At 38.8% G+C, this 27,959-nt stretch overlaps 4 protein-coding genes across 4 annotated transcripts; all 4 read right to left on the bottom strand.

Moving 5' to 3' along the window:
• Window positions 1–1,490: 1,490 nt before the first annotated feature.
• LOC145778392 (uridine 5'-monophosphate synthase-like) lies at window positions 1,491–7,336 on the bottom strand. The gene is made up of 9 exons (XM_082589868.1): window positions 7,217–7,336; window positions 6,509–6,725; window positions 6,065–6,193; window positions 4,530–4,666; window positions 3,991–4,237; window positions 3,316–3,477; window positions 2,706–2,848; window positions 1,982–2,111; window positions 1,491–1,681 (listed from the first exon to the last, which is right to left on the bottom strand). The coding sequence occupies exons 1-9, from the start codon at window positions 7,334–7,336 to the stop codon at window positions 1,491–1,493; spliced, it is 1,476 nt and encodes a 491-aa protein (XP_082445994.1).
• A 999-nt stretch (window positions 7,337–8,335) lies between these two features.
• On the bottom strand, window positions 8,336–14,170 carry LOC145778391 (uridine 5'-monophosphate synthase-like). Its single transcript, XM_082589867.1, has 9 exons — window positions 14,051–14,170; window positions 13,343–13,559; window positions 12,899–13,027; window positions 11,345–11,481; window positions 10,801–11,047; window positions 10,113–10,274; window positions 9,507–9,649; window positions 8,827–8,956; window positions 8,336–8,526 (listed from the first exon to the last, which is right to left on the bottom strand). The coding sequence occupies exons 1-9, from the start codon at window positions 14,168–14,170 to the stop codon at window positions 8,336–8,338; spliced, it is 1,476 nt and encodes a 491-aa protein (XP_082445993.1).
• Window positions 14,171–15,169: 999 nt separating this feature from the next.
• LOC145778389 (uridine 5'-monophosphate synthase-like) lies at window positions 15,170–21,007 on the bottom strand. The gene is made up of 9 exons (XM_082589866.1): window positions 20,888–21,007; window positions 20,180–20,396; window positions 19,736–19,864; window positions 18,182–18,318; window positions 17,643–17,889; window positions 16,955–17,116; window positions 16,349–16,491; window positions 15,660–15,789; window positions 15,170–15,360 (listed from the first exon to the last, which is right to left on the bottom strand). Exons 1-9 carry the CDS (start codon window positions 21,005–21,007, stop codon window positions 15,170–15,172), a joined length of 1,476 nt encoding a protein of 491 aa, XP_082445992.1.
• An 858-nt stretch (window positions 21,008–21,865) lies between these two features.
• Window positions 21,866–27,841, bottom strand: LOC145778823 (uridine 5'-monophosphate synthase-like). The gene is made up of 9 exons (XM_082590407.1): window positions 27,722–27,841; window positions 27,014–27,230; window positions 26,570–26,698; window positions 25,016–25,152; window positions 24,472–24,718; window positions 23,784–23,945; window positions 23,178–23,320; window positions 22,498–22,627; window positions 21,866–22,197 (listed from the first exon to the last, which is right to left on the bottom strand). The coding sequence occupies exons 1-9, from the start codon at window positions 27,839–27,841 to the stop codon at window positions 22,007–22,009; spliced, it is 1,476 nt and encodes a 491-aa protein (XP_082446533.1). The 3' UTR covers window positions 21,866–22,006.
• Window positions 27,842–27,959: the final 118 nt, after the last annotated feature.

Genomic DNA, 27,959 nt, shown 5'->3' with positions numbered 1-27,959 from the left:
CGTTTGAAGGAATGCAAGATAAAAAAATTTGCATTGATACTTGCAACCACTGAGGTTCTATTTTCTGATTTGCATGACGCTTGAAATGGTTCGAAGCTACAAAATCGGATTGAAGCTTTCAGTCATTTATAATTGATGCTACTGAAGATGCCAAAGAACTTGAAATTCCTTCATTATTTGAACAAAACCAATCAGAAGCAATGAAAACGAAAATTTGACAAAGAAAGATGAGACAACGAAATAAACTACACCAGAACCAAACCAGTAGAACAGATTTCTGCTGTGCTGTTTCAAAATATTATGAAATAATTGAAAAAAGTTTCGTTACATATTTGTATTAATTTGAAATTTTTTTAATTTTTAAGAATCACCCTCAAATCACAGTAAACTGGTGACTGCATCCCACTCTTCAATGTGTAATCTCCAAATTTAATTGCACCGACTTTAAATAATTGCAATATCAGTCCCTCATTCCTTGCATTTGAAGCCATAATGAACACTTTCACTACACAATATATTATTGCTTTGAACAATCACTGCAACATAAGATTGTTAATAGAGAAAGAATGACGAGAGATTGTCGCTCAAGCGTGACAGTGCATCGCAATGATGACGTCACGATTGCGCGACAATCTATGTCACAATACGGAGACAGATAACTTGGCCATAATTTCGTGAACATAGCAGCCTCCAAGATGAATATTACAGTATCCAACTTCCACAAGACTATTTTTACCTAAACGAAATCACTCAACATTGGCCATACCTAACACACATTAAACATAATTGCAATGTCGCATAATATTGTCGTATAAATAACATACATACGACATAGTCATGTAGATGAACCTGTAGTCCCGCACTGCTGTCTGAAGGCATTTAAAACGGACCATGCTCACACGACATTACAGTACTAACACACCATACACCTAAAGTTATACAAAAACAAAGTTGTCATATGAAGATACTAAATTAAATGTGAAAGAATGAATAAGATGCTCAGCTTAGTCACAGGTATCACAAGCAAATTTGCTGTAAGCGATATTGGCGTAACTCAAAGTGACAATATGTTCTTGACAAGTACATACGGTTTCAGCCAGACTGTATCTATTTAATTTGTGAACAGCGAGCATAAGCATCATACATCACACAAGTCATAAACAATTAAACATAAATAATAAAGTGAACACATTTTCTACGAGTGACGTCCCTTAACGTCCATCTGGGCGGTCCGAACCAACTGGTTGAAGTTGGTAAATGATGAAACTGAGCAAGCCGATACTCGGCATGTTACAAGTCAGCAAGCGATGGCCAAGCTAAGTCCGATGCTAGGTGAAAATCTCATTTGCTAACTTGGAGAGTAGCTAAAATGTACTTGCTGAGTTGTCGCATGGTCTGACGACCGAGTTACGTTCAAGATTTTAATATACTGGCAGTGGCGGCAAATAAGAGCTTGGAACAGTTGTGAAATCTCGATGTGTCGATCAGGTTTATAAGGTCAACCGCTTTTGGTAGGCGGCCCATCCGGCGTTGCGGAACGCCGTCGCGGTTTCGAGACGATTCGTGCTGTTCACGATCCCTCTCCCGACGATGATGACGTCACAATTCCGCTTCCCGATCACTTCGTCAGGAGTTAGGTATTGTTGACCGAGAGAATCTTTTCCAGGATGAAGCTTTACACCTGAGTTTATGTAAGAAATGCTGAACATACAAAAATAGAAACTGGGGGCAAAGGTTAATATTTCGGATTCTCCGCTAAACCTTGTCAGTCTCAAGCCGAGAAGAAAGAGTCATCAAAAAACAACGATAGTCCAGCCATTCGTTATTGTACATGGCTTGGGAACTGTGTTCCGAAAGCTTGTAAAAAAAGGGCTATTACCACAGCGAACCAGCAGCATTAGGCTGAAACAAACCGTTCTATTTTCATTTCTGAAATAAACTCATTTTTGTCAAAATTGTGCAAATAATTATAAAGATATACCTGGAGTTAAAAAGACGTGGCTTGGATTGTTTGAAACTTTTGATGTGCATATGAAGCCGATCACAAAATCTTCGTTTTCGTTCGCTATTTTCACCGTAGACTCCGTATACTGACCACTTGCTAAGTTCCCCTGCACGAAAATAGATTTGCTGAGACCGAACATGTCAGCTTGAAATCAAAGAACAATGCTCAACTCGCGTCCTGGATGATGAAACCCAGGATTGGTTGCTCTCAAGTAGTTCGGGCAACATCGCCTATCTGGGTGGATGAAAGGGTTGACCTTAGGCTTCATAAGGTCAAACGATGACTACGGGACTGCGTTAAGTGAACGCAGTTTAGTCATGTATGAAGCTTTGAAGTGTCAACCTTGGTTGCAGATCCAGGGGTGGGGCAACTGGAACACACCCCTACAAGAATTTTAAACTGTCCGAAATAAGTCGTAGCTTCTGTTTCAGCAAGAAAGTGAATGTCACTAAAACAAAATATGACGGGGAAATGGTACGATAGTCTTTGGATAAGGCTTAGAACTAAATATCATAAAGAAAAAATATTTTCAAAAGAAAAGCCTATTACTGTTTTCAGAAGATAAATGCTTTTCAAATTATTGGAACAAAATGTGTAGAATCGGCATTTTTGGGTCCAAGCTTGCGCCTAATCCACAAACATAACGTCAGAATTGAGTTCAGCCTTCTCGTAGTCTAGGCGCCAATGAAAGAGCACATACCTTTGAGCTCATCTCCGCAATAAGCAAGCACCCTCGGTCGCCATGGCCCTGGGCCGCAGCTTTAAGTCCGTCCAAAACACCAGGACCGGACACTGAATGGGCGTTGGTCAAGTCGGCCCACTCTGCTGTCTTAAACATTCCGCCTACACACAATATAGTGAAGTTAAGTGTGTGTGTGATATAAGTAGCACCATCGTACTTTGGGCACTTGGGCAGCAATGATGGTTGAAATATTTGGGACGTTTCGTCATAATAAGCAAAAAAAGAAGAGTCTTGATTACAAAATTCTTAACGGTTCTTTCAACGTTCTTGGCTTTTGCAAGATTCGTTTGATATCACCAACCTTCTGATTGCGATATACAGTATCATTTCCGCACAAAAATAAACTTATGTTAAGATGGACGCACTTTGTTCCTTAGCCAACAACAGACCAATGGAATTAAAGGCACGATGATAAAGGAAATGTGCCTTTCTGATCCAGAAGCCTTCAGAAAATGAAAAAAACACGTGACTGCTACAATGAAGTGCTCGTTTCGAACACGAAGGACATACGATGAAATGGTGTATCTGGCTTGTTCGATAAAACAAAAGTGTTGCAATAAATTGCCACCTGCGTACTGAAGCTTGACTGTGTTGCCGATATCCGCATACTTTCTGTCTTCAAACAATAAGAATTTGTGACGTTCAGACAATTCCACCAATTGTTTGACAACAGCTGGTGAATAGTCGTCCAAAATGTCCACATGCGTCTTCACGATGCAAACTAATGGTCCTGGAAAATTACAAAGATCATATCATGGAGTTTCTCGCTGGATTTTGATGGAATTGTGAAGTGAGATATCACACGTTAATTAACAATCCAAATCGTAACTTCTGCGAAATCGATACCGCCACAAAACATGACGTCATGATTCGTTATTGTGGTTAACAGTATTCAGCGAAATAGGTCGGCACAACAAAATCTAAACGACCAGAAGGTTTTGCCGAGTATTATTTGGGAGCAACGAAGTGCTGCAAATCGTAAAATGACTCAATGACTACAGAGCGAAAATGTTGGAATTATGCACAGCAGGTTGCGGAACAACCCTCGAGGACGTCCAAAAGAAACGTCAGCCGGAAGATCTGCGATTCCAGAACCTTGTCGACCCTCGGCATCGGGTGGCATGGAGAATTGCCGTCAGACAAAATAGACATTCGTTGGCGTCCAAGCCTCGCCACACGGGGAAAGAGACGTTAAATCGTATGGATAGATTTCCAATTTGGAATTGAAAACTTAAGAGATTACCTAATAATTTAACAAGTTTAATTAAGTCCATCGAACTTTCCACATCAGCCGACAAGCAGAGGTTTGTCTGCTTGCTTTCCATGATCTCAAACAGCTTCTTGGTCACATTATGCTTGGCATCCCTGGCGCGATGCGCATAGGAGCGTTTCCTGTCATCAAGCTTGCCATACGCCTTAGCCGCTGGTTCCACTGGCTTGTACATCGGTGCGGAGGAATCAGAGTGAAAACCGTTCAAAAACTTGTTCACCTGAAGCAAAACAGGAGTACGTAACTGTACATACCGCACACATTCAATATCCATTGCAGACCCCGAAGAAAAACCAAAAATGGGCACTTGTATTTAACATGACAACATTGATCACATGCAAATCTATACATTTGGTGATGCAATCAGGGCTGTGGATCCGGAGGGATTTCGGCATGCCAGGAGTCGGCCAGTTATAAGCCAAGGAGTCATTCGCCCGACTCCACAGCCCTGATTGTCATTTTTTCTGTTTTTACTCACACCATTAATGTTAAACAGTTAATGAGACACCAACACTTTTCATTCTCATCACAATTACCTTGTCAATAAAATCCTTTTCAATTTTATCATGCTTGCATAAACACTCAACAACTTCAGTTAAGGTCAGAACAGATTTTAACTTGATTCCTGCTTTTGCAAGGTTTGTTTCTCCTATAAACACACATAGTATACGAGCAGTGAAAGAAAAGGAGAAAATACAAAGATCTACTGGACTACAAACAATTTGCAGGGAACTATGGTTGGTAGCTTTACACGACATTTCACTTCAGCATATTTTCTTCTCAACCAGGCTCTTGTCCGGTGGCAGAAAAATGAACAGTTGAACACCAAACATGGCATACCTCTATAACAGTGGTCTCCAACCTGTGGGGTCGCCAAAACTCACCATATTCATTTCATTACCGAAAAAAAAAAGACCGATACTTTTTTGTTCTAGTTCACAACCTTTGCCTGTGCTTTGGAGTACAGCTTGCAACATCGTGTCACAATTACACCTAATCAAAAACATAATAGTTGCGACAAGTAGGACAGAGGCAGAGCAAAAGCATTCACGATGCTAGTTCAGATTAACTTTTTATTATTCATGGTGACCCCAGAACGAGCGAATAGTTATTTATGCAGGTGTAGTGTGCAGACATTTCATCGCCTGTTTACGGTTTGCTTTGCAGCTGGTAATAATAATTTGTAGCTAGTGTATGACGAAACTATTTTAAAACTTGGTTTTACTGATTCTAATGACAAACCAAAGTGTGCAATCTGTCATAAAGTTCTAGCAGAAGAATCCATGAAGAAAAATAAACTTGAACGTCATTTAGAAAAAAAAATCATCCAGGCTGCCTGCATGGATAAACCATCTGAGTTTTTTTAACGTAAATTGCAATCGCTTGAATTCAATTTCACTATCAACTACATTAGTAAAACGTAGGATTGAAGATATGTCCAATGACGTTCTTGACCAAATTGCAACCATCACATCAACAGTGCAAATTAAATGTTGAAACAAATGGACAATTTTGTGTTCGTGAAATCATGTTCGTGTGTTAATTGAAACTTCTTAAAAACAATCATTTGGAATACTTTTGTGTAGCCACATTTCCCTTTAATTGTGCATACGTACTCGTATTAGGCTATGTAATTTCAGCATTACTTGAAATACTTTTCTCCGTATCCGAAAACAAAATGGGGGTCGCATGTAAATGCTGATTTCTTTTTCGCTTAAATTGTGGTCGCTTTTTAAAAAAGGTTGGAGACCACTGCTCTATAAGACTACAATACAACATCACATTTTGACAACCCTCTTGCTAATACTATGACATGATATATGACAATTAAATGGCTCCATAGGTGTTAAACGAACACTTTTTTAACATTGTTAAGCATTTCCCCATTCGGCTATGCAATGGACTTTGGCCAAAACTTTCCATGCACCACAGTATTCACTAATGAGATTTACTTCCACAATATTTTATCTCTAAGTCTAACAACATCGCCGATGCAGAAATTTCAAAAAAGCAGGTCAAGTAAGTTCAGTGTCAGGCAGAAGCATACCTCCTTGCTGGCGATTCAGCAAAACAACTGCATCAGTCACCACAAGCCCATGCTCAATCAAGAGGTTTGCAGTTTCTTGCACACTGGAGCCTGTTGACACCACATCTTCCATTACCAGAGATTTTGTGCCTAAAGTAAATTAAGAGATTTAACAAATATAAGCAACTAATGGTGTGTAAAACATAGTAGTTTCACTGCAAAGTCTGAGTAAACTTTTCAAAACAACTTTCAGTTGTACCTACTATGAGCAATCTATTTGACAAAACTTTACTGCAAACAAGACGATTTTTATAATTTCATATAACAAATATAACGCTCACACAGATAGAACAAAAACAGATAACTTTCTTCTCATAGGCCTAATAAAAAAGGTAGGCTACCATAGTTATTGAACTAGTAAATAAAAAAAGTTTGAAATTTAAACTTCATAATTTCAAGAGATACCTTTGTCGAAGCAACCTTCTACCATTTTTTTGGTTCCATAATTTTTTGCTTCTTTTCTTCTGATCAACATTGGAATATCGTGTTTGACAGACACACAGGTAGCAATGGGTAGTGCTGTGTATGGAACACCACAAATTGTAGAATACTCTAAGTTGGATGATAATTCCCATAATAATTCCGAAACCTCACTAAGAAGTGATGGAAATGAAATGATTACCTAAAAAAAATTTAAAGATGTGTTGGTAAACAAATTAAATTATTCATCAGCACTGCTTCAATTGCACATGACATTTGAAAAGTATGAAGTAGATTCCTAAAAATACTAATGAACAAAAGCTGTTATTCTCATTGAAAAAGTCAGGCAAAATTTTGTCACAGATGTAAGGATGGGGAATTTAAAATACTTAATACAGTAGTTTCATTGGGGCTATACAACGAAGTTGCAATATTGCTGCAAGAATATGCAGCCGTAGGGTGTATTGGTGACTTTAGGCATTATATGATCGGGAACTACTTCAATGAGAAGTTTTATTGCATTTAGTTTATGAAATTTTGCAATTTTTTGACTAATTCTTGCAGGCAAACTTTGAAAATCAAAGGTAATCATATTCAACAATCATATCATATCAAACAAGTATATAATCATATCAAACAAGACTCCAATACTGGCATATATCTGTTATAACACAGATGGAAATTAATAATCACCCTCAAATCACAGTATACTGGTGACTGCATCCCACTCTTCAATGTGTGGTCTCCGCATTTAATTGCACCGTGTTTAAACAATTGCAATATCAGTCCCTCATTCCTTGCATTTGAAGCCATAATGAACACATTCACTACACAATATATTATTGCTTTGAACAATCACTGCAACATAAGATTGTTAATAGAGAAAGAATGACGAGAGATTGTCGCTCAAGCGTGACAGTGCATCGCAATGATGACGTCACGATTGCGCGACAATCTATGTCACAATACGGAGACAGATAACTTGGCCATAATTTCGTGAACATAGCAGCCTCCAAGATGAATATTACAATATCCATCTTCCACAAGATTATTTTTACCTAAACGAAATCACTCAACATTGGCCATACCTAACACACATTAAACATAATTGCAATGTCGCATAATATTGTCGTATAAATAACATACATACGACATAGTCATGTAGATGAACCTGTAGTCCCGCACTGCTGTCTGAAGGCATTTAAAACGGACCATGCTCACACGACATTACAGTACTAACACACCATACACCTAAAGTTATACAAAAACAAAGTTGTCATATGAAGATACTAAATTAAATGTGAAAGAATGAATAAGATGCTCAGCTTAGTCACAGGTATCACAAGCAAATTTGCTGTAAGCGATATTGGCGTAACTCAAAGTGACAATATGTTCTTGACAAATACATACGGTTCCAGCCAGACTGTATCTATTTAATTTGTGAACAGCGAGCATAAGCATCATACATCACACAAGTCATAAACAATTAAACATAAATAATAAAGTGAACACATTTTCTATGAGTGACGTCCCTTAACGTCCATCTGGGGGGTCCGAACCAACTGGTTGAAGTTGGTAAATGATGAAACTGAGCAAGCCGATACTCGGCATGTTACAAGTCAGCAAGCGATGGCCAAGCTAAGTCCGATGCTAGGTGAAAATCTCATTTGCTAACTTGGAGAGTAGCTGAAATGTACTTGCTGAGTTGTCGCATGGTCTGACGACCGAGTTACGTTCAAGATTTTAATATACTGGCAGTGGTGGCAAAAGAGAGCTTGGAACAGTTGTGAAATCTCGATGTGTCGATCAGGTTTATAAGGTTAACCGCTTTTGGTAGGCGGCCCATCCGGCGTTGCGGAATGCCGTCGCGGTTTCTAGACGATTTGTGCTGTTCACGATCCCTCTCCCGACGATGATGACGTCACAATTCCGCTTCCCGATCACTTCGTCAGGAGTTAGGTATTGTTGACCGAGAGAATCTTTTCCAGGATGAAGCTTTACACCTGAGTTTATGTAAGAAATGCTGAACATACAAAAATAGAAACTGGGGGCAAAGGTTAATATTTTGGATTCTCCGCTAAACCTTGTCAGTCTCAAGCCGAGAAGAAAGAGTCATCAAAAAACAAAGATACTCCAGCCATTCGTTATTGTACATGGCTTGGGAACTGTGTTCCGAAAGCTTGTAAAAAAAGGGCTATTACCACAGCGGACCAGCAGCATTAGGCTGAAACAAACCGTTCTATTTTCATTTTTGCAATAAACTCATTTTTGTCAAAATTGTGCAAATAATTATAAAGATATACCTGGAGTTAAAAAGACGTGGTTTGGATTGTTTGAAACTTTTGATGTGCATATGAAGCCGATCACAAAATCTTCGTTTTCGTTTGCTATTTTCACCGTAGACTCCGTATACTGACCACTTGCTAAGTTCCCCTGCACGAAAATAGATTTGCTGAGACCGAACATGTCAGCTTGAAATCAAAGAACAATGCTCAACTAGCGTCCTGGATGATGAAACCCAGGATTGGTTGCTCTCAAGTAGTTTGGGCAACACCGCCTATCTGGGTGGATGAAAGGGTTGACCTTAGGCTTCATAAGGTCAAACGATGACTACGGGACTGCGTTAAGTGAACGCAGTTTAGTCATGTATGAAGCTTTGAAGTGTCAACCTTGGTTGCCGATCCAGGGGTGGGGCAACTGGAACACACCCCTTTCTGTTTCAGCAAGAAAGTGAATGTCACTAAAACAAAATATGATGGAGAAATGGTATGATAGTCTTTGCATAAGGCTTAGAACTAAATATCATAAAGAAAAAATATTTTCAAAAGAAAAGCATATTACTGTTTTCAGAAGATAAATGCTTTTCAAATTATTGGAACAAAATGTGTAGAATCGGCATTTTTGGGTCCAAGCTTGCGCCTAATCCACAAACATAACGTCAGCAGCCTTCTCGTAGTCTAGGCGCCAATGAAAGAGCACATACCTTTGAGCTCATCTCCGCAATGAGCAAGCACCCTCGGTCGCCATGGCCCTGGGCAGCAGTTTTAAGTCCGTCCACAACACCAGGACCGGACACTGAATGGGCGTTGGTCAAGTCGGCCCACTCTGCTGTCTTAAACATTCCGCCTAGACGCAATATAGTGAAGTTAAGTGTGTGATATAAGTAGCACCATCGTACTTTGGGCACTTGGGCAGCGATGATGGTTGAAATATTTGGGACGTTTCGTCATAATAAGCAAAAAAAGAAGAGTCTTGATTACAAAATTCTTAACGGTTCTTTCAACGTTCTTGGCTTTTGCAAGATTCGTTTGATATCACCAACCTTCTGATTGCGATATACAGTATCATTTCCGCACAAAAATAAACTTATGTTAAGATGGACGCACTTTGTTCCTTAGCCTACAACAGACCAATGGAATTAAAGGCACGATGATAAAGGAAATGTGCCTTTCTGATCCAGAAGCCTTCAGAAAATGAAAAAAACACGTGACTGCTACAATGAAGTGCTCGTTTCGAACACGAAGGACATACGATGAAATGGTGTATCTGGCTTGTTCGATAAAACAAAAGTGTTGTAATAAATTGCCACCTGCGTACTGAAGCTTGACTGTGTTGCCGATATCCGCATACTTTCTGTCTTCAAACAATAAGAATTTGTGACGTTCAGACAATTCCACCAATTGTTTGACAACAGCTGGTGAATAGTCGTCCAAAATGTCCACATGCGTCTTCACGATGCAAACTAATGGTCCTGGAAAATTACAAAGATCATATCATGGAGTTTCTCGCTGGATTTTGATGGAATTGTGAAGTGAGATATCACACGTTAATTAACAATCCAAAATCGTAACTTCTGCGAAATCGATACCGCCACAAAACATGACGTCATGATTCGTTATTGTGGTTAACAGTATTCAGCGAAATAGGTCGGCACAACAAAATCTAAACGACCAGAAGGTTTTGCCGAGTATTATTTGGGAGCAACGAAGTGCTGCAAATCGTAAAATGACTCAATGACTACAGAGCGAAAATGTTGGAATTATGCACAGCAGGTTGCGGAACAACCCTCGAGGACGTCCAAAAGAAACGTCAGCCGGACAACATTTGGGAAGATCTGCGATTCCAGAACCTTGTCGACCCTCGGCATCGGGTGGCATGGAGAATTGCCGTCAGACAAAATAGACATTCGTTGGCGTCCAAGCCTCGCCACACGGGGAAAGAGACGTTAAATCGTATGGATAGATTTCCAATTTGGAATTGAAAACTTAAGAGATTACCTAATAATTTAACAAGTTTAATTAAGTCCATCGAACTTTCCACATCAGCCGACAAGCAGAGGTTTGTCTGCTTGCTTTCCATGATCTCAAACAGCTTCTTGGTCACATTATGCTTGGCATCCCTGGCGCGATGCGCATAGGAGCGTTTCCTGTCATCAAGCTTGCCATACGCCTTAGCCGCTGGTTCCACTGGCTTGTACATCGGTGCGGAGGAATCAGAGTGAAAACCGTTCAAAAACTTGTTCACCTGAAGCAAAACAGGAGTACGTAACTGTACATACCGCACACATTCAATATCCATTGCAGACCCCGAAGAAAAACCAAAAATGGGCACTTGTATTTAACATGACAACATTGATCACATGCAAATCTATAGCCTACACTTGGTGATGCAATCAGGGCTGTGGATGCAGAGGGATTTCGGCATGCCAGGAGTCGGCCAGTTATAAGCCAAGGAGTCATTTGCCCGACTCCACAGCCCTGATTGTCATTTTTTCTGTTTTTACTCACACCATTAATGTTAAACAGTTAATGAGACACCAACACTTTTCATTCTCATCACAATTACCTTGTCAATAAAATCCTTTTCAATTTTATCATGCTTGCATAAACACTCAACAACTTCAGTTAAGGTCAGAACAGATTTTAACTTGATTCCTGCTTTTGCAAGGTTTGTTTCTCCTATAAACACACATAGTATACGAGCAGTGAAAGAAAAGGAGAAAATACAAAGATCTACTGGACTACAAACAATTTGCAGGGAACTATGGTTGGTAGCTTTACACGACATTTCACTTCATCATATTTTCTTCTCATCCAGGCTCTTGTCCGGTGGCAGGAAAATGAACAGTTGAACACCAAACATGGCATACCTCTATAACAGTGGTCTCCAACCTGTGGGGTCGCCTTAACTTTTCCTGGGGTCGCCAAAACTCACCATATTCATTTTATTACCGAAAGAAAAGACCGATACTTTTTTGTTCTAGTTCACAACCTTTGCCTGTGCTTTGGAGTACAGCTTGCAACATCGTGTCACAATTACACCTAATCAAAAACATAATAGTTGCGACAAGTAGGACAGAGGCAGAGCAAAAGCATTCACGATGCTAGTTCAGATTAACTTTTTATTATTCATGGTGACCCCAGAACGAGCGAATAGTTATTTATGCAGGTGTAGTGTGCAGACATTTCATCGCCTGTTTACGGTTTGCTTTGCAGCTGGTAATAATAATTTGTAGCTAGTGTATGACGAAACTATTTTAAAACTTGGTTTTACTGATTCTAATGACAAACCAAAGTGTGCAATCTGTCATAAAGTTCTAGCAGAAGAATCCATGAAGAAAAATAAACTTAAACGTCATTTAGAAAAAAAAATCATCCAGGCTGCCTGCATGGATAAACCATCTGAGTTTTTTTAACGTAAATTGCAATCGCTTGAATTCAATTTCACTATCAACTACATTAGTAAAACGTAGGATTGAAGATATGTCCAATGACGTTCTTGACCAAATTGCAACCATCACACCAACAGTGCAAATTAAATGTTGAAACAAATGGACAATTTTGTGTTCGTGAAATCATGTTCGTGTGTTAATTGAAACTTCTTAAAAACAATCATTTGGAATACTTTTGTGTAGCCACATTTCCCTTTAATTGTGCATACGTACTCGTATTAGGCTATGTAATTTCAGCATTACTTGAAATACTTTTCTCCGTATCCGAAAACAAAATGGGGGTCGCATGTAAATGCTGATTTCTTTTTCGCTTAAATTGTGGTCGCTTTTTAAAAAAGGTTGGAGACCACTGCTCTATAAGACTACAATACAACATCACATTTTGACAACCCTCTTGCTAATACTATGACATGATATATGACAATTAAATGGCTCCATAGGTGTTAAACGAACACTTTTTTAACATTGTTAAGCATTTCCCCATTCGGCTATGCAATGGACTTTGGCCAAAACTTTCCATGCACCACAGTATTCACTAATGAGATTTACTTCCACAATATTTTATCTCTAAGTCTAACAACATCGCCGATGCAGAAATTTCAAAAAAGCAGGTCAAGTAAGTTCAGTGTCAGGCAGAAGCATACCTCCTTGCTGGCGATTCAGCAAAACAACTGCATCAGTCACCACAAGCCCATGCTCAATCAAGAGGTTTGCAGTTTCTTGCACACTGGAGCCTGTTGACACCACATCTTCCATTACCAGAGATTTTGTGCCTAAAGTAAATTAAGAGATTTAACAAATATAAGCAACTAATGGTGTGTAAAACATAGTAGTTTCACTGCAAAGTCTGAGTAAACTTTTCAAAACAACTTTCAGTTGTACCTACTATGAGCAATCTATTTGACAAAACTTTACTGCAAAAAAGACGATTTTTATAATTTCATATAACAAATATAACGCTCACACAGATAGAACAAAAACAGATAACTTTCTTCTCATAGGCCTAATAAAAAAGATAGGCTACCATAGTTATTGAACTAGTAAATAAAAAAAGTTTGAAATTTAAACTTCATAATTTCAAGAGATACCTTTGTCGAAGCAACCTTCTACCATTTTTTTGGTTCCATAATTTTTTGCTTCTTTTCTTCTGATCAACATTGGAATATCGTGTTTGACAGACACACAGGTAGCAATGGGTAGTGCTGTGTATGGAACACCACAAATTGTAGAATACTCTAAGTTGGATGATAATTCCCATAATAATTCCGAAACCTCACTAAGAAGTGATGGAAATGAAATGATTACCTAAAAAAAATTTAAAGATGTGTTGGTAAACAAATTAAATTATTCATCAGCACTGCTTCAATTGCACATGACATTTGAAAAGTATGAAGTAGATTCCTAAAAATACTAATGAACAAAAGCTGTTATTCTCATTGAAAAAGTCAGGCAAAATTTTGTCACAGATGTAAGGATGGGGAATTTAAAATACTTAATACAGTAGTTTCATTGGGGCTATACAACGAAGTTGCAATATTGCTGCAAGAATATGCAGCCGTAGGGTGTATTGGTGACTTTAGGCATTATATGATCGGGAACTACTTCAATGAGAAGTTTTATTGCATTTAGTTTATGAAATTTTGCAATTTTTTGACTAATTCTTGCAGGCAAACTTTGAAAATCAAAGGTAATCATATTCAACAATCATATCATATCAAACAAGTATATAATCATATCAAACAAGACTCCAATACTGGCATATATCTGTTATAACACAGATGGAAAACAAGAATCACCCTCAAATCACAGTATACTGGTGACTGCATCCCACTCTTCAATGTGTGGTCTCCGCATTTAATTGCACCGTGTTTAAACAATTGCAATATCAGTCCCTCATTCCTTGCATTTGAAGCCATAATGAACACATTCACTACACAATATATTATTGCTTTGAACAATCACTGCAACATAAGATTGTTAATAGAGAAAGAATGACGAGAGATTGTCGCTCAAGCGTGACAGTGCATCGCAATGATGACGTCACGATTGCGCGACAATCTATGTCACAATACGGAGACAGATAACTTGGCCATAATTTCGTGAACATAGCAGCCTCCAAGATGAATATTACAATATCCATCTTCCACAAGATTATTTTTACCTAAACGAAATCACTCAACATTGGCCATACCTAACACACATTAAACATAATTGCAATGTCGCATAATATTGTCGTATAAATAACATACATACGACATAGTCATGTAGATGAACCTGTAGTCCCGCACTGCTGTCTAAAGGCATTTAAAACGGACCATGCTCACACGACATTACAGTACTAACACACCATACACCTAAAGTTATACAAAAACAAAGTTGTCATATGAAGATACTAAATTAAATGTGAAAGAATGAATAAGATGCTCAGCTTAGTCACAGGTATCACAAGCAAATTTGCTGTAAGCGATATTGGCGTAACTCAAAGTGACAATATGTTCTTGACAAATACATACGGTTCCAGCCAGACTGTATCTATTTAATTTGTGAACAGCGAGCATAAGCATCATACATCACACAAGTCATAAACAATTAAACATAAATAATAAAGTGAACACATTTTCTATGAGTGACGTCCCTTAACGTCCATCTGGGGGGTCCGAACCAACTGGTTGAAGTTGGTAAATGATGAAACTGAGCAAGCCGATACTCGGCATGTTACAAGTCAGCAAGCGATGGCCAAGCTAAGTCCGATGCTAGGTGAAAATCTCATTTGCTAACTTGGAGAGTAGCTGAAATGTACTTGCTGAGTTGTCGCATGGTCTGACGACCGAGTTACGTTCAAGATTTTAATATACTGGCAGTGGTGGCAAAAGAGAGCTTGGAACAGTTGTGAAATCTCGATGTGTCGATCAGGTTTATAAGGTTAACCGCTTTTGATAGGCGGCCCATCCGGCGTTGCGGAATGCCGTCGCGGTTTCGAGACGATTTGTGCTGTTCACGATCCCTCTCACGACGATGATGACGTCACAATTCCGCTTCCCGATCACTTCGTCAGGAGTTAGGTATTGTTGACCGAGAGAATCTTTTCCAGGATGAAGCTTTACACCTGAGTTTATGTAAGAAATGCTGAACATACAAAAATAGAAACTGGGGGCAAAGGTTAATATTTTGGATTCTCCGCTAAACCTTGTCAGTCTCAAGCCGAGAAGAAAGAGTCATCAAAAAACAAAGATACTCCAGCCGTTCGTTATTGTACATGGCTTGGGAACTGTGTTCCGAAAGCTTGTAAAAAAAGGCTACTACCACAGCGGACCAGCAGCATTAGGCTGAAACAAACCGTTCTATTTTCATTTTTGCAATAAACTCATTTTTGTCAAAATTGTGCAAATAATTATAAAGATATACCTGGAGTTAAAAAGACGTGGTTTGGATTGTTTGAAACTTTTGATGTGCATATGAAGCCGATCACAAAATCTTCGTTTTCGTTTGCTATTTTCACCGTAGACTCCGTATACTGACCACTTGCTAAGTTCCCCTGCACGAAAATAGATTTGCTGAGACCGAACATGTCAGCTTGAAATCAAAGAACAATGCTCAACTAGCGTCCTGGATGATGAAACCCAGGATTGGTTGCTCTCAAGTAGTTTGGGCAACACCGCCTATCTGGGTGGATGAAAGGGTTGACCTTAGGCTTCATAAGGTCAAACGATGACTACGGGACTGCGTTAAGTGAACGCAGTTTAGTCATGTATGAAGCTTTGAAGTGTCAACCTTGGTTGCCGATCCAGGGGTGGGGCAACTGGAAAACACCCCTTTCTGTTTCAGCAAGAAAGTGAATGTCACTAAAACAAAATATGATGGAGAAATGGTATGATAGTCTTTGCATAAGGCTTAGAACTAAATATCATAAAGAAAAAATATTTTCAAAAGAAAAGCATATTACTGTTTTCAGAAGATAAATGCTTTTCAAATTATTGGAACAAAATGTGTAGAATCGGCATTTTTGGGTCCAAGCTTGCGCCTAATCCACAAACATAACGTCAGAATTGAGTTCAGCCTTCTCGTAGTCTAGGCGCCAATGAAAGAGCACATACCTTTGAGCTCATCTCCGCAATGAGCAAGCACCCTCGGTCGCCATGGCCCTGGGCAGCAGCTTTAAGTCCGTCCACAACACCAGGACCGGACACTGAATGGGCGTTGGTCAAGTCGGCCCACTCTGCTGTCTTAAACATTCCGCCTAGACGCAATATAGTGAAGTTAAGTGTGTGATATAAGTAGCACCATCGTACTTTGGGCACTTGGGCAGCGATGATGGTTGAAATATTTGGGACGTTTCGTCATAATAAGCAAAAAAAGAAGAGTCTTGATTACAAAATTCTTAACGGTTCTTTCAACGTTCTTGGCTTTTGCAAGATTCGTTTGATATCACCAACCTTCTGATTGCGATATACAGTATCATTTCCGCACAAAAATAAACTTATGTTGAGATGGACGCACTTTGTTCCTTAGCCTACAACAGACCAATGGAATTAAAGGCACGATGATAAAGGAAATGTGCCTTTCTGATCCAGAAGCCTTCAGAAAATGAAAAAAACACGTGACTGCTACAATGAAGTGCTCGTTTCGAACACGAAGGACATACGATGAAATGGTGTATCTGGCTTGTTCGATAAAACAAAAGTGTTGTAATAAATTGCCACCTGCGTACTGAAGCTTGACTGTGTTGCCGATATCCGCATACTTTCTGTCTTCAAACAATAAGAATTTGTGACGTTCAGACAATTCCACCAATTGTTTGACAACAGCTGGTGAATAGTCGTCCAAAATGTCCACATGCGTCTTCACGATGCAAACTAATGGTCCTGGAAAATTACAAAGATCATATCATGGAGTTTCTCGCTGGATTTTGATGGAATTGTGAAGTGAGATATCACACGTTAATTAACAATCCAAAATCGTAACTTCTGCGAAATCGATACCGCCACAAAACATGACGTCATGATTCGTTATTGTGGTTAACAGTATTCAGCGAAATAGGTCGGCACAACAAAATCTAAACGACCAGAAGGTTTTGCCGAGTATTATTTGGGAGCAACGAAGTGCTGCAAATCGTAAAATGACTCAATGACTACAGAGCGAAAATGTTGGAATTATGCACAGCAGGTTGCGGAACAACCCTCGAGGACGTCCAAAAGAAACGTCAGCCGGACAACATTTGGGAAGATCTGCGATTCCAGAACCTTGTCGACCCTCGGCATCGGGTGGCATGGAGAATTGCCGTCAGACAAAATAGACATTCGTTGGCGTCCAAGCCTCGCCACACGGGGAAAGAGACGTTAAATCGTATGGATAGATTTCCAATTTGGAATTGAAAACTTAAGAGATTACCTAATAATTTAACAAGTTTAATTAAGTCCATCGAACTTTCCACATCAGCCGACAAGCAGAGGTTTGTCTGCTTGCTTTCCATGATCTCAAACAGCTTCTTGGTCACATTATGCTTGGCATCCCTGGCGCGATGCGCATAGGAGCGTTTCCTGTCATCAAGCTTGCCATACGCCTTAGCCGCTGGTTCCACTGGCTTGTACATCGGTGCGGAGGAATCAGAGTGAAAACCGTTCAAAAACTTGTTCACCTGAAGCAAAACAGGAGTACGTAACTGTACATACCGCACACATTCAATATCCATTGCAGACCCCGAAGAAAAACCAAAAATGGGCACTTGTATTTAACATGACAACATTGATCACATGCAAATCTATACATTTGGTGATGCAATCAGGGCTGTGGATCCGGAGGGATTTCGGCATGCCAGGAGTCGGCCAGTTATAAGCCAAGGAGTCATTCGCCCGACTCCACAGCCCTGATTGTCATTTTTTCTGTTTTTACTCACACCATTAATGTTAAACAGTTAATGAGACACCAACACTTTTCATTCTCATCACAATTACCTTGTCAATAAAATCCTTTTCAATTTTATCATGCTTGCATAAACACTCAACAACTTCAGTTAAGGTCAGAACAGATTTTAACTTGATTCCTGCTTTTGCAAGGTTTGTTTCTCCTATAAACACACATAGTATACGAGCAGTGAAAGAAAAGGAGAAAATACAAAGATCTACTGGACTACAAACAATTTGCAGGGAACTATGGTTGGTAGCTTTACACGACATTTCACTTCATCATATTTTCTTCTCATCCAGGCTCTTGTCCGGTGGCAGAAAAATGAACAGTTGAACACCAAACATGGCATACCTCTATAACAGTGGTCTCCAACCTGTGGGGTCGCCTTAACTTTTCCTGGGGTCGCCAAAACTCACCATATTCATTTTATTACCGAAAGAAAAGACCGATACTTTTTTGTTCTAGTTCACAACCTTTGCCTGTGCTTTGGAGTACAGCTTGCAACATCGTGTCACAATTACACCTAATCAAAAACATAATAGTTGCGACAAGTAGGACAGAGGCAGAGCAAAAGCATTCACGATGCTAGTTCAGATTAACTTTTTATTATTCATGGTGACCCCAGAACGAGCGAATAGTTATTTATGCAGGTGTAGTGTGCAGACATTTCATCGCCTGTTTACGGTTTGCTTTGCAGCTGGTAATAATAATTTGTAGCTAGTGTATGACGAAACTATTTTAAAACTTGGTTTTACTGATTCTAATGACAAACCAAAGTGTGCAATCTGTCATAAAGTTCTAGCAGAAGAATCCATGAAGAAAAATAAACTTAAACGTCATTTAGAAAAAAAAATCATCCAGGCTGCCTGCATGGATAAACCATCTGAGTTTTTTTAACGTAAATTGCAATCGCTTGAATTCAATTTCACTATCAACTACATTAGTAAAACGTAGGATTGAAGATATGTCCAATGACGTTCTTGACCAAATTGCAACCATCACATCAACAGTGCAAATTAAATGTTGAAACAAATGGACAATTTTGTGTTCGTGAAATCATGTTCGTGTGTTAATTGAAACTTCTTAAAAACAATCATTTGGAATACTTTTGTGTAGCCACATTTCCCTTTAATTGTGCATACGTACTCGTATTAGGCTATGTAATTTCAGCATTACTTGAAATACTTTTCTCCGTATCCGAAAACAAAATGGGGGTCGCATGTAAATGCTGATTTCTTTTTCGCTTAAATTGTGGTCGCTTTTTAAAAAAGGTTGGAGACCACTGCTCTATAAGACTACAATACAACATCACATTTTGACAACCCTCTTGCTAATACTATGACATGATATATGACAATTAAATGGCTCCATAGGTGTTAAACGAACACTTTTTTAACATTGTTAAGCATTTCCCCATTCGGCTATGCAATGGACTTTGGCCAAAACTTTCCATGCACCACAGTATTCACTAATGAGATTTACTTCCACAATATTTTATCTCTAAGTCTAACAACATCGCCGATGCAGAAATTTCAAAAAAGCAGGTCAAGTAAGTTCAGTGTCAGGCAGAAGCATACCTCCTTGCTGGCGATTCAGCAAAACAACTGCATCAGTCACCACAAGCCCATGCTCAATCAAGAGGTTTGCAGTTTCTTGCACACTGGAGCCTGTTGACACCACATCTTCCATTACCAGAGATTTTGTGCCTAAAGTAAATTAAGAGATTTAACAAATATAAGCAACTAATGGTGTGTAAAACATAGTAGTTTCACTGCAAAGTCTGAGTAAACTTTTCAAAACAACTTTCAGTTGTACCTACTATGAGCACTCTATTTGACAAAACTTTACTGCAAACAAGACGATTTTTATAATTTCATATAACAAATATAACGCTCACACAGATAGAACAAAAACAGATAACTTTCTTCTCATAGGCCTAATAAAAAAGGTAGGCTACCATAGTTATTGAACTAGTAAATAAAAAAAGTTTGAAATTTAAACTTCATAATTTCAAGAGATACCTTTGTCGAAGCAACCTTCTACCATTTTTTTGGTTCCATAATTTTTTGCTTCTTTTCTTCTGATCAACATTGGAATATCGTGTTTGACAGACACACAGGTAGCAATGAGTAGTGCTGTGTATGGAACACCACAAATTGTAGAATACTCTAAGTTGGATGATAATTCCCATAATAATTCCGAAACCTCACTAAGAAGTGATGGAAATGAAATGATTACCTAAAAAAAATTTAAAGATGTGTTGGTAAACAAATTAAATTATTCATCAGCACTGCTTCAATTGCACATGACATTTGAAAAGTATGAAGTAGATTCCTAAAAATACTAATGAACAAAAGCTGTTATTCTCATTGAAAAAGTCAGGCAAAATTTTGTCACAGATGTAAGGATGGGGAATTTAAAATACTTAATACAGTAGTTTCATTGGGGCTATACAACGAAGTTGCAATATTGCTGCAAGAATATGCAGCCGTAGGGTGTATTGGTGACTTTAGGCATTATATGATCGGGAACTACTTCAATGAGAAGTTTTATTGCATTTAGTTTATGAAATTTTGCAATTTTTTGACTAATTCTTGCAGGCAAACTTTGAAAATCAAAGGTAATCATATTCAACAATCATATCATATCAAACAAGTATATAATCATATCAAACAAGACTCCAATACTGGCATATATCTGTTATAACACAGATGGAAATTAATAATCACCCTCAAATCACAGTATACTGGTGACTGCATCCCACTCTTCAATGTGTGGTCTCCGCATTTAATTGCACCGTGTTTAAACAATTGCAATATCAGTCCCTCATTCCTTGCATTTGAAGCCATAATGAACACATTCACTACACAATATATTATTGCTTTGAACAATCACTGCAACATAAGATTGTTAATAGAGAAAGAATGACGAGAGATTGTCGCTCAAGCGTGACAGTGCATCGCAATGATGACGTCACGATTGCGCGACAATCTATGTCACAATACGGAGACAGATAACTTGGCCATAATTTCGTGAACATAGCAGCCTCCAAGATGAATATTACAATATCCATCTTCCACAAGATTATTTTTACCTAAACGAAATCACTCAACATTGGCCATACCTAACACACATTAAACATAATTGCAATGTCGCATAATATTGTCGTATAAATAACATACATACGACATAGTCATGTAGATGAACCTGTAGTCCCGCACTGCTGTCTGAAGGCATTTAAAACGAACCATGCTCACACGACATTACAGTACTAACACACCATACACCTAAAGTTATACAAAAACAAAGTTGTCATATGAAGATACTAAATTAAATGTGAAAGAATGAATAAGATGCTCAGCTTAGTCACAGGTATCACAAGCAAATTTGCTGTAAGCGATATTGGCGTAACTCAAAGTGACAATATGTTCTTGACAAATACATACGGTTCCAGCCAGACTGTATCTATTTAATTTGTGAACAGCGAGCATAAGCATCATACATCACACAAGTCATAAACAATTAAACATAAATAATAAAGTGAACACATTTTCTATGAGTGACGTCCCCTAACGTCCATCTGGGGGGTCCGAACCAACTGGTTGAAGTTGGTAAATGATGAAACTGAGCAAGCCGATACTCGGCATGTTACAAGTCAGCAAGCGATGGCCAAGCTAAGTCCGATGCTAGGTGAAAATCTCATTTGCTAACTTGGAGAGTAGCTGAAATGTACTTGCTGAGTTGTCGCATGGTCTGACGACCGAGTTACGTTCAAGATTTTAATATACTGGCAGTGGTGGCAAAAGAGAGCTTGGAACAGTTGTGAAATCTCGATGTGTCGATCAGGTTTATAAGGTTAACCGCTTTTGGTAGGCGGCCCATCCGGCGTTGCGGAATGCCGTCGCGGTTTCGAGACGATTTGTGCTGTTCACGATCCCTCTCCCGACGATGATGACGTCACAATTCCGCTTCCCGATCACTTCGTCAGGAGTTAGGTATTGTTGACCGAGAGAATCTTTTCCAGGATGAAGCATTACACCTGAGTTTATGTAAGAAATGCTGAACATACAAAAATAGAAACTGGGGGCAAAGGTTAATATTTTGGATTCTCCGCTAAACCTTGTCAGTCTCAAGCCGAGAAGAAAGAGTCATCAAAAAACAAAGATACTCCAGCCATTCGTTATTGTACATGGCTTGGGAACTGTGTTCCGAAAGCTTGTAAAAAAAGGGCTATTACCACAGCGGACCAGCAGCATTAGGCTGAAACAAACCGTTCTATTTTCATTTTTGCAATAAACTCATTTTTGTCAAAATTGTGCAAATAATTATAAAGATATACCTGGAGTTAAAAAGACGTGGTTTGGATTGTTTGAAACTTTTGATGTGCATATGAAGCCGATCACAAAATCTTCGTTTTCGTTTGCTATTTTCACCGTAGACTCCGTATACTGACCACTTGCTAAGTTCCCCTGCACGAAAATAGATTTGCTGAGACCGAACATGTCAGCTTGAAATCAAAGAACAATGCTCAACTAGCGTCCTGGATGATGAAACCCAGGATTGGTTGCTCTCAAGTAGTTTGGGCAACACCGCCTATCTGGGTGGATGAAAGGGTTGACCTTAGGCTTCATAAGGTCAAACGATGACTACGGGACTGCGTTAAGTGAACGCAGTTTAGTCATGTATGAAGCTTTGAAGTGTCAACCTTGGTTGCCGATCCAGGGGTGGGGCAACTGGAACACACCCCTTTCTGTTTCAGCAAGAAAGTGAATGTCACTAAAACAAAATATGATGGAGAAATGGTATGATAGTCTTTGCATAAGGCTTAGAACTAAATATCATAAAGAAAAAATATTTTCAAAAGAAAAGCATATTACTGTTTTCAGAAGATAAATGCTTTTCAAATTATTGGAACAAAATGTGTAGAATCGGCATTTTTGGGTCCAAGCTTGCGCCTAATCCACAAACATAACGTCAGCAGCCTTCTCGTAGTCTAGGCGCCAATGAAAGAGCACATACCTTTGAGCTCATCTCCGCAATGAGCAAGCACCCTCGGTCGCCATGGCCCTGGGCAGCAGTTTTAAGTCCGTCCACAACACCAGGACCGGACACTGAATGGGCGTTGGTCAAGTCGGCCCACTCTGCTGTCTTAAACATTCCGCCTAGACGCAATATAGTGAAGTTAAGTGTGTGATATAAGTAGCACCATCGTACTTTGGGCACTTGGGCAGCGATGATGGTTGAAATATTTGGGACGTTTCGTCATAATAAGCAAAAAAAGAAGAGTCTTGATTACAAAATTCTTAACGGTTCTTTCAACGTTCTTGGCTTTTGCAAGATTCGTTTGATATCACCAACCTTCTGATTGCGATATACAGTATCATTTCCGCACAAAAATAAACTTATGTTAAGATGGACGCACTTTGTTCCTTAGCCTACAACAGACCAATGGAATTAAAGGCACGATGATAAAGGAAATGTGCCTTTCTGATCCAGAAGCCTTCAGAAAATGAAAAAAACACGTGACTGCTACAATGAAGTGCTCGTTTCGAACACGAAGGACATACGATGAAATGGTGTATCTGGCTTGTTCGATAAAACAAAAGTGTTGTAATAAATTGCCACCTGCGTACTGAAGCTTGACTGTGTTGCCGATATCCGCATACTTTCTGTCTTCAAACAATAAGAATTTGTGACGTTCAGACAATTCCACCAATTGTTTGACAACAGCTGGTGAATAGTCGTCCAAAATGTCCACATGCGTCTTCACGATGCAAACTAATGGTCCTGGAAAATTACAAAGATCATATCATGGAGTTTCTCGCTGGATTTTGATGGAATTGTGAAGTGAGATATCACACGTTAATTAACAATCCAAAATCGTAACTTCTGCGAAATCGATACCGCCACAAAACATGACGTCATGATTCGTTATTGTGGTTAACAGTATTCAGCGAAATAGGTCGGCACAACAAAATCTAAACGACCAGAAGGTTTTGCCGAGTATTATTTGGGAGCAACGAAGTGCTGCAAATCGTAAAATGACTCAATGACTACAGAGCGAAAATGTTGGAATTATGCACAGCAGGTTGCGGAACAACCCTCGAGGACGTCCAAAAGAAACGTCAGCCGGACAACATTTGGGAAGATCTGCGATTCCAGAACCTTGTCGACCCTCGGCATCGGGTGGCATGGAGAATTGCCGTCAGACAAAATAGACATTCGTTGGCGTCCAAGCCTCGCCACACGGGGAAAGAGACGTTAAATCGTATGGATAGATTTCCAATTTGGAATTGAAAACTTAAGAGATTACCTAATAATTTAACAAGTTTAATTAAGTCCATCGAACTTTCCACATCAGCCGACAAGCAGAGGTTTGTCTGCTTGCTTTCCATGATCTCAAACAGCTTCTTGGTCACATTATGCTTGGCATCCCTGGCGCGATGCGCATAGGAGCGTTTCCTGTCATCAAGCTTGCCATACGCCTTAGCCGCTGGTTCCACTGGCTTGTACATCGGTGCGGAGGAATCAGAGTGAAAACCGTTCAAAAACTTGTTCACCTGAAGCAAAACAGGAGTACGTAACTGTACATACCGCACACATTCAATATCCATTGCAGACCCCGAAGAAAAACCAAAAATGGGCACTTGTATTTAACATGACAACATTGATCACATGCAAATCTATAGCCTACACTTGGTGATGCAATCAGGGCTGTGGATGCAGAGGGATTTCGGCATGCCAGGAGTCGGCCAGTTATAAGCCAAGGAGTCATTTGCCCGACTCCACAGCCCTGATTGTCATTTTTTCTGTTTTTACTCACACCATTAATGTTAAACAGTTAATGAGACACCAACACTTTTCATTCTCATCACAATTACCTTGTCAATAAAATCCTTTTCAATTTTATCATGCTTGCATAAACACTCAACAACTTCAGTTAAGGTCAGAACAGATTTTAACTTGATTCCTGCTTTTGCAAGGTTTGTTTCTCCTATAAACACACATAGTATACGAGCAGTGAAAGAAAAGGAGAAAATACAAAGATCTACTGGACTACAAACAATTTGCAGGGAACTATGGTTGGTAGCTTTACACGACATTTCACTTCATCATATTTTCTTCTCATCCAGGCTCTTGTCCGGTGGCAGGAAAATGAACAGTTGAACACCAAACATGGCATACCTCTATAACAGTGGTCTCCAACCTGTGGGGTCGCCTTAACTTTTCCTGGGGTCGCCAAAACTCACCATATTCATTTTATTACCGAAAGAAAAGACCGATACTTTTTTGTTCTAGTTCACAACCTTTGCCTGTGCTTTGGAGTACAGCTTGCAACATCGTGTCACAATTACACCTAATCAAAAACATAATAGTTGCGACAAGTAGGACAGAGGCAGAGCAAAAGCATTCACGATGCTAGTTCAGATTAACTTTTTATTATTCATGGTGACCCCAGAACGAGCGAATAGTTATTTATGCAGGTGTAGTGTGCAGACATTTCATCGCCTGTTTACGGTTTGCTTTGCAGCTGGTAATAATAATTTGTAGCTAGTGTATGACGAAACTATTTTAAAACTTGGTTTTACTGATTCTAATGACAAACCAAAGTGTGCAATCTGTCATAAAGTTCTAGCAGAAGAATCCATGAAGAAAAATAAACTTAAACGTCATTTAGAAAAAAAAATCATCCAGGCTGCCTGCATGGATAAACCATCTGAGTTTTTTTAACGTAAATTGCAATCGCTTGAATTCAATTTCACTATCAACTACATTAGTAAAACGTAGGATTGAAGATATGTCCAATGACGTTCTTGACCAAATTGCAACCATCACATCAACAGTGCAAATTAAATGTTGAAACAAATGGACAATTTTGTGTTCGTGAAATCATGTTCGTGTGTTAATTGAAACTTCTTAAAAACAATCATTTGGAATACTTTTGTGTAGCCACATTTCCCTTTAATTGTGCATACGTACTCGTATTAGGCTATGTAATTTCAGCATTACTTGAAATACTTTTCTCCGTATCCGAAAACAAAATGGAGGTCGCATGTAAATGCTGATTTCTTTTTCGCTTAAATTGTGGTCGCTTTTTAAAAAAGGTTGGAGACCACTGCTCTATAAGACTACAATACAACATCACATTTTGACAACCCTCTTGCTAATACTATGACATGATATATGACAATTAAATGGCTCCATAGGTGTTGAACGAACACTTTTTTAACATTGTTAAGCATTTCCCCATTCGGCTATGCAATGGACTTTGGCCAAAACTTTCCATGCATCACAGTATTCACTAATGAGATTTACTTCCACAATATTTTATCTCTAAGTCTAACAACATCGCCGATGCAGAAATTTCAAAAAAGCAGGTCAAGTAAGTTCAGTGTCAGGCAGAAGCATACCTCCTTGCTGGCGATTCAGCAAAACAACTGCATCAGTCACCACAAGCCCATGCTCAATCAAGAGGTTTGCAGTTTCTTGCACACTGGAGCCTGTTGACACCACATCTTCCATTACCAGAGATTTTGTGCCTAAAGTAAATTAAGAGATTTAACAAATATAAGCAACTAATGGTGTGTAAAACATAGTAGTTTCACTGCAAAGTCTGAGTAAACTTTTCAAAACAACTTTCAGTTGTACCTACTATGAGCAATCTATTTGACAAAACTTTACTGCAAACAAGACGATTTTTATAATTTCATATAACAAATATAACGCTCACACAGATAGAACAAAAACAGATAACTTTCTTCTCATAGGCCTAATAAAAAAGGTAGGCTACCATAGTTATTGAACTAGTAAATAAAAAAAGTTTGAAATTTAAACTTCATAATTTCAAGAGATACCTTTGTCGAAGCAACCTTCTACCATTTTTTTGGTTCCATAATTTTTTGCTTCTTTTCTTCTGATCAACATTGGAATATCGTGTTTGACAGACACACAGGTAGCAATGGGTAGTGCTGTGTATGGAACACCACAAATTGTAGAATACTCTAAGTTGGATGATAATTCCCATAATAATTCCGAAACCTCACTAAGAAGTGATGGAAATGAAATGATTACCTAAAAAAAATTTAAAGATGTGTTGGTAAACAAATTAAATTATTCATCAGCACTGCTTCAATTGCACATGACATTTGAAAAGTATGAAGTAGATTCCTAAAAATACTAATGAACAAAAGCTGTTATTCTCATTGAAAAAGTCAGGCAAAATTTTGTCACAGATGTAAGGATGGGGAATTTAAAATACTTAATACAGTAGTTTCATTGGGGCTATACAACGAAGTTGCAATATTGCTGCAAGAATATGCAGCCGTAGGGTGTATTGGTGACTTTAGGCATTATATGATCGGGAACTACTTCAATGAGAAGTTTTATTGCATTTAGTTTATGAAATTTTGCAATTTTTTGACTAATTCTTGCAGGCAAACTTTGAAAATCAAAGGTAATCATATTCAACAATCATATCATATCAAACAAGTATATAATCATATCAAACAAGACTCCAATACTGGCATATATCTGTTATAACACAGATGGAAATTAATAATCACCCTCAAATCACAGTATACTGGTGACTGCATCCCACTCTTCAATGTGTGGTCTCCGCATTTAATTGCACCGTGTTTAAACAATTGCAATATCAGTCTCTCATTCCTTGCATTTGAAGCCATAATGAACACATTCACTACACAATATATTATTGCTTTGAACAATCACTGCAACATAAGATTGTTAATAGAGAAAGAATGACGAGAGATTGTCGCTCAAGCGTGACAGTGCATCGCAATG

This window comes from Aplidium turbinatum, chromosome 10 (genome assembly GCF_918807975.1).
Source record: "Aplidium turbinatum chromosome 10, kaAplTurb1.1, whole genome shotgun sequence".
Lineage (NCBI taxonomy): Eukaryota > Metazoa > Chordata > Ascidiacea > Aplousobranchia > Polyclinidae > Aplidium > Aplidium turbinatum.
Note: the sequence above shows the minus strand (reverse complement) of the source record. Positions and strands in the feature narration are given on the sequence as shown.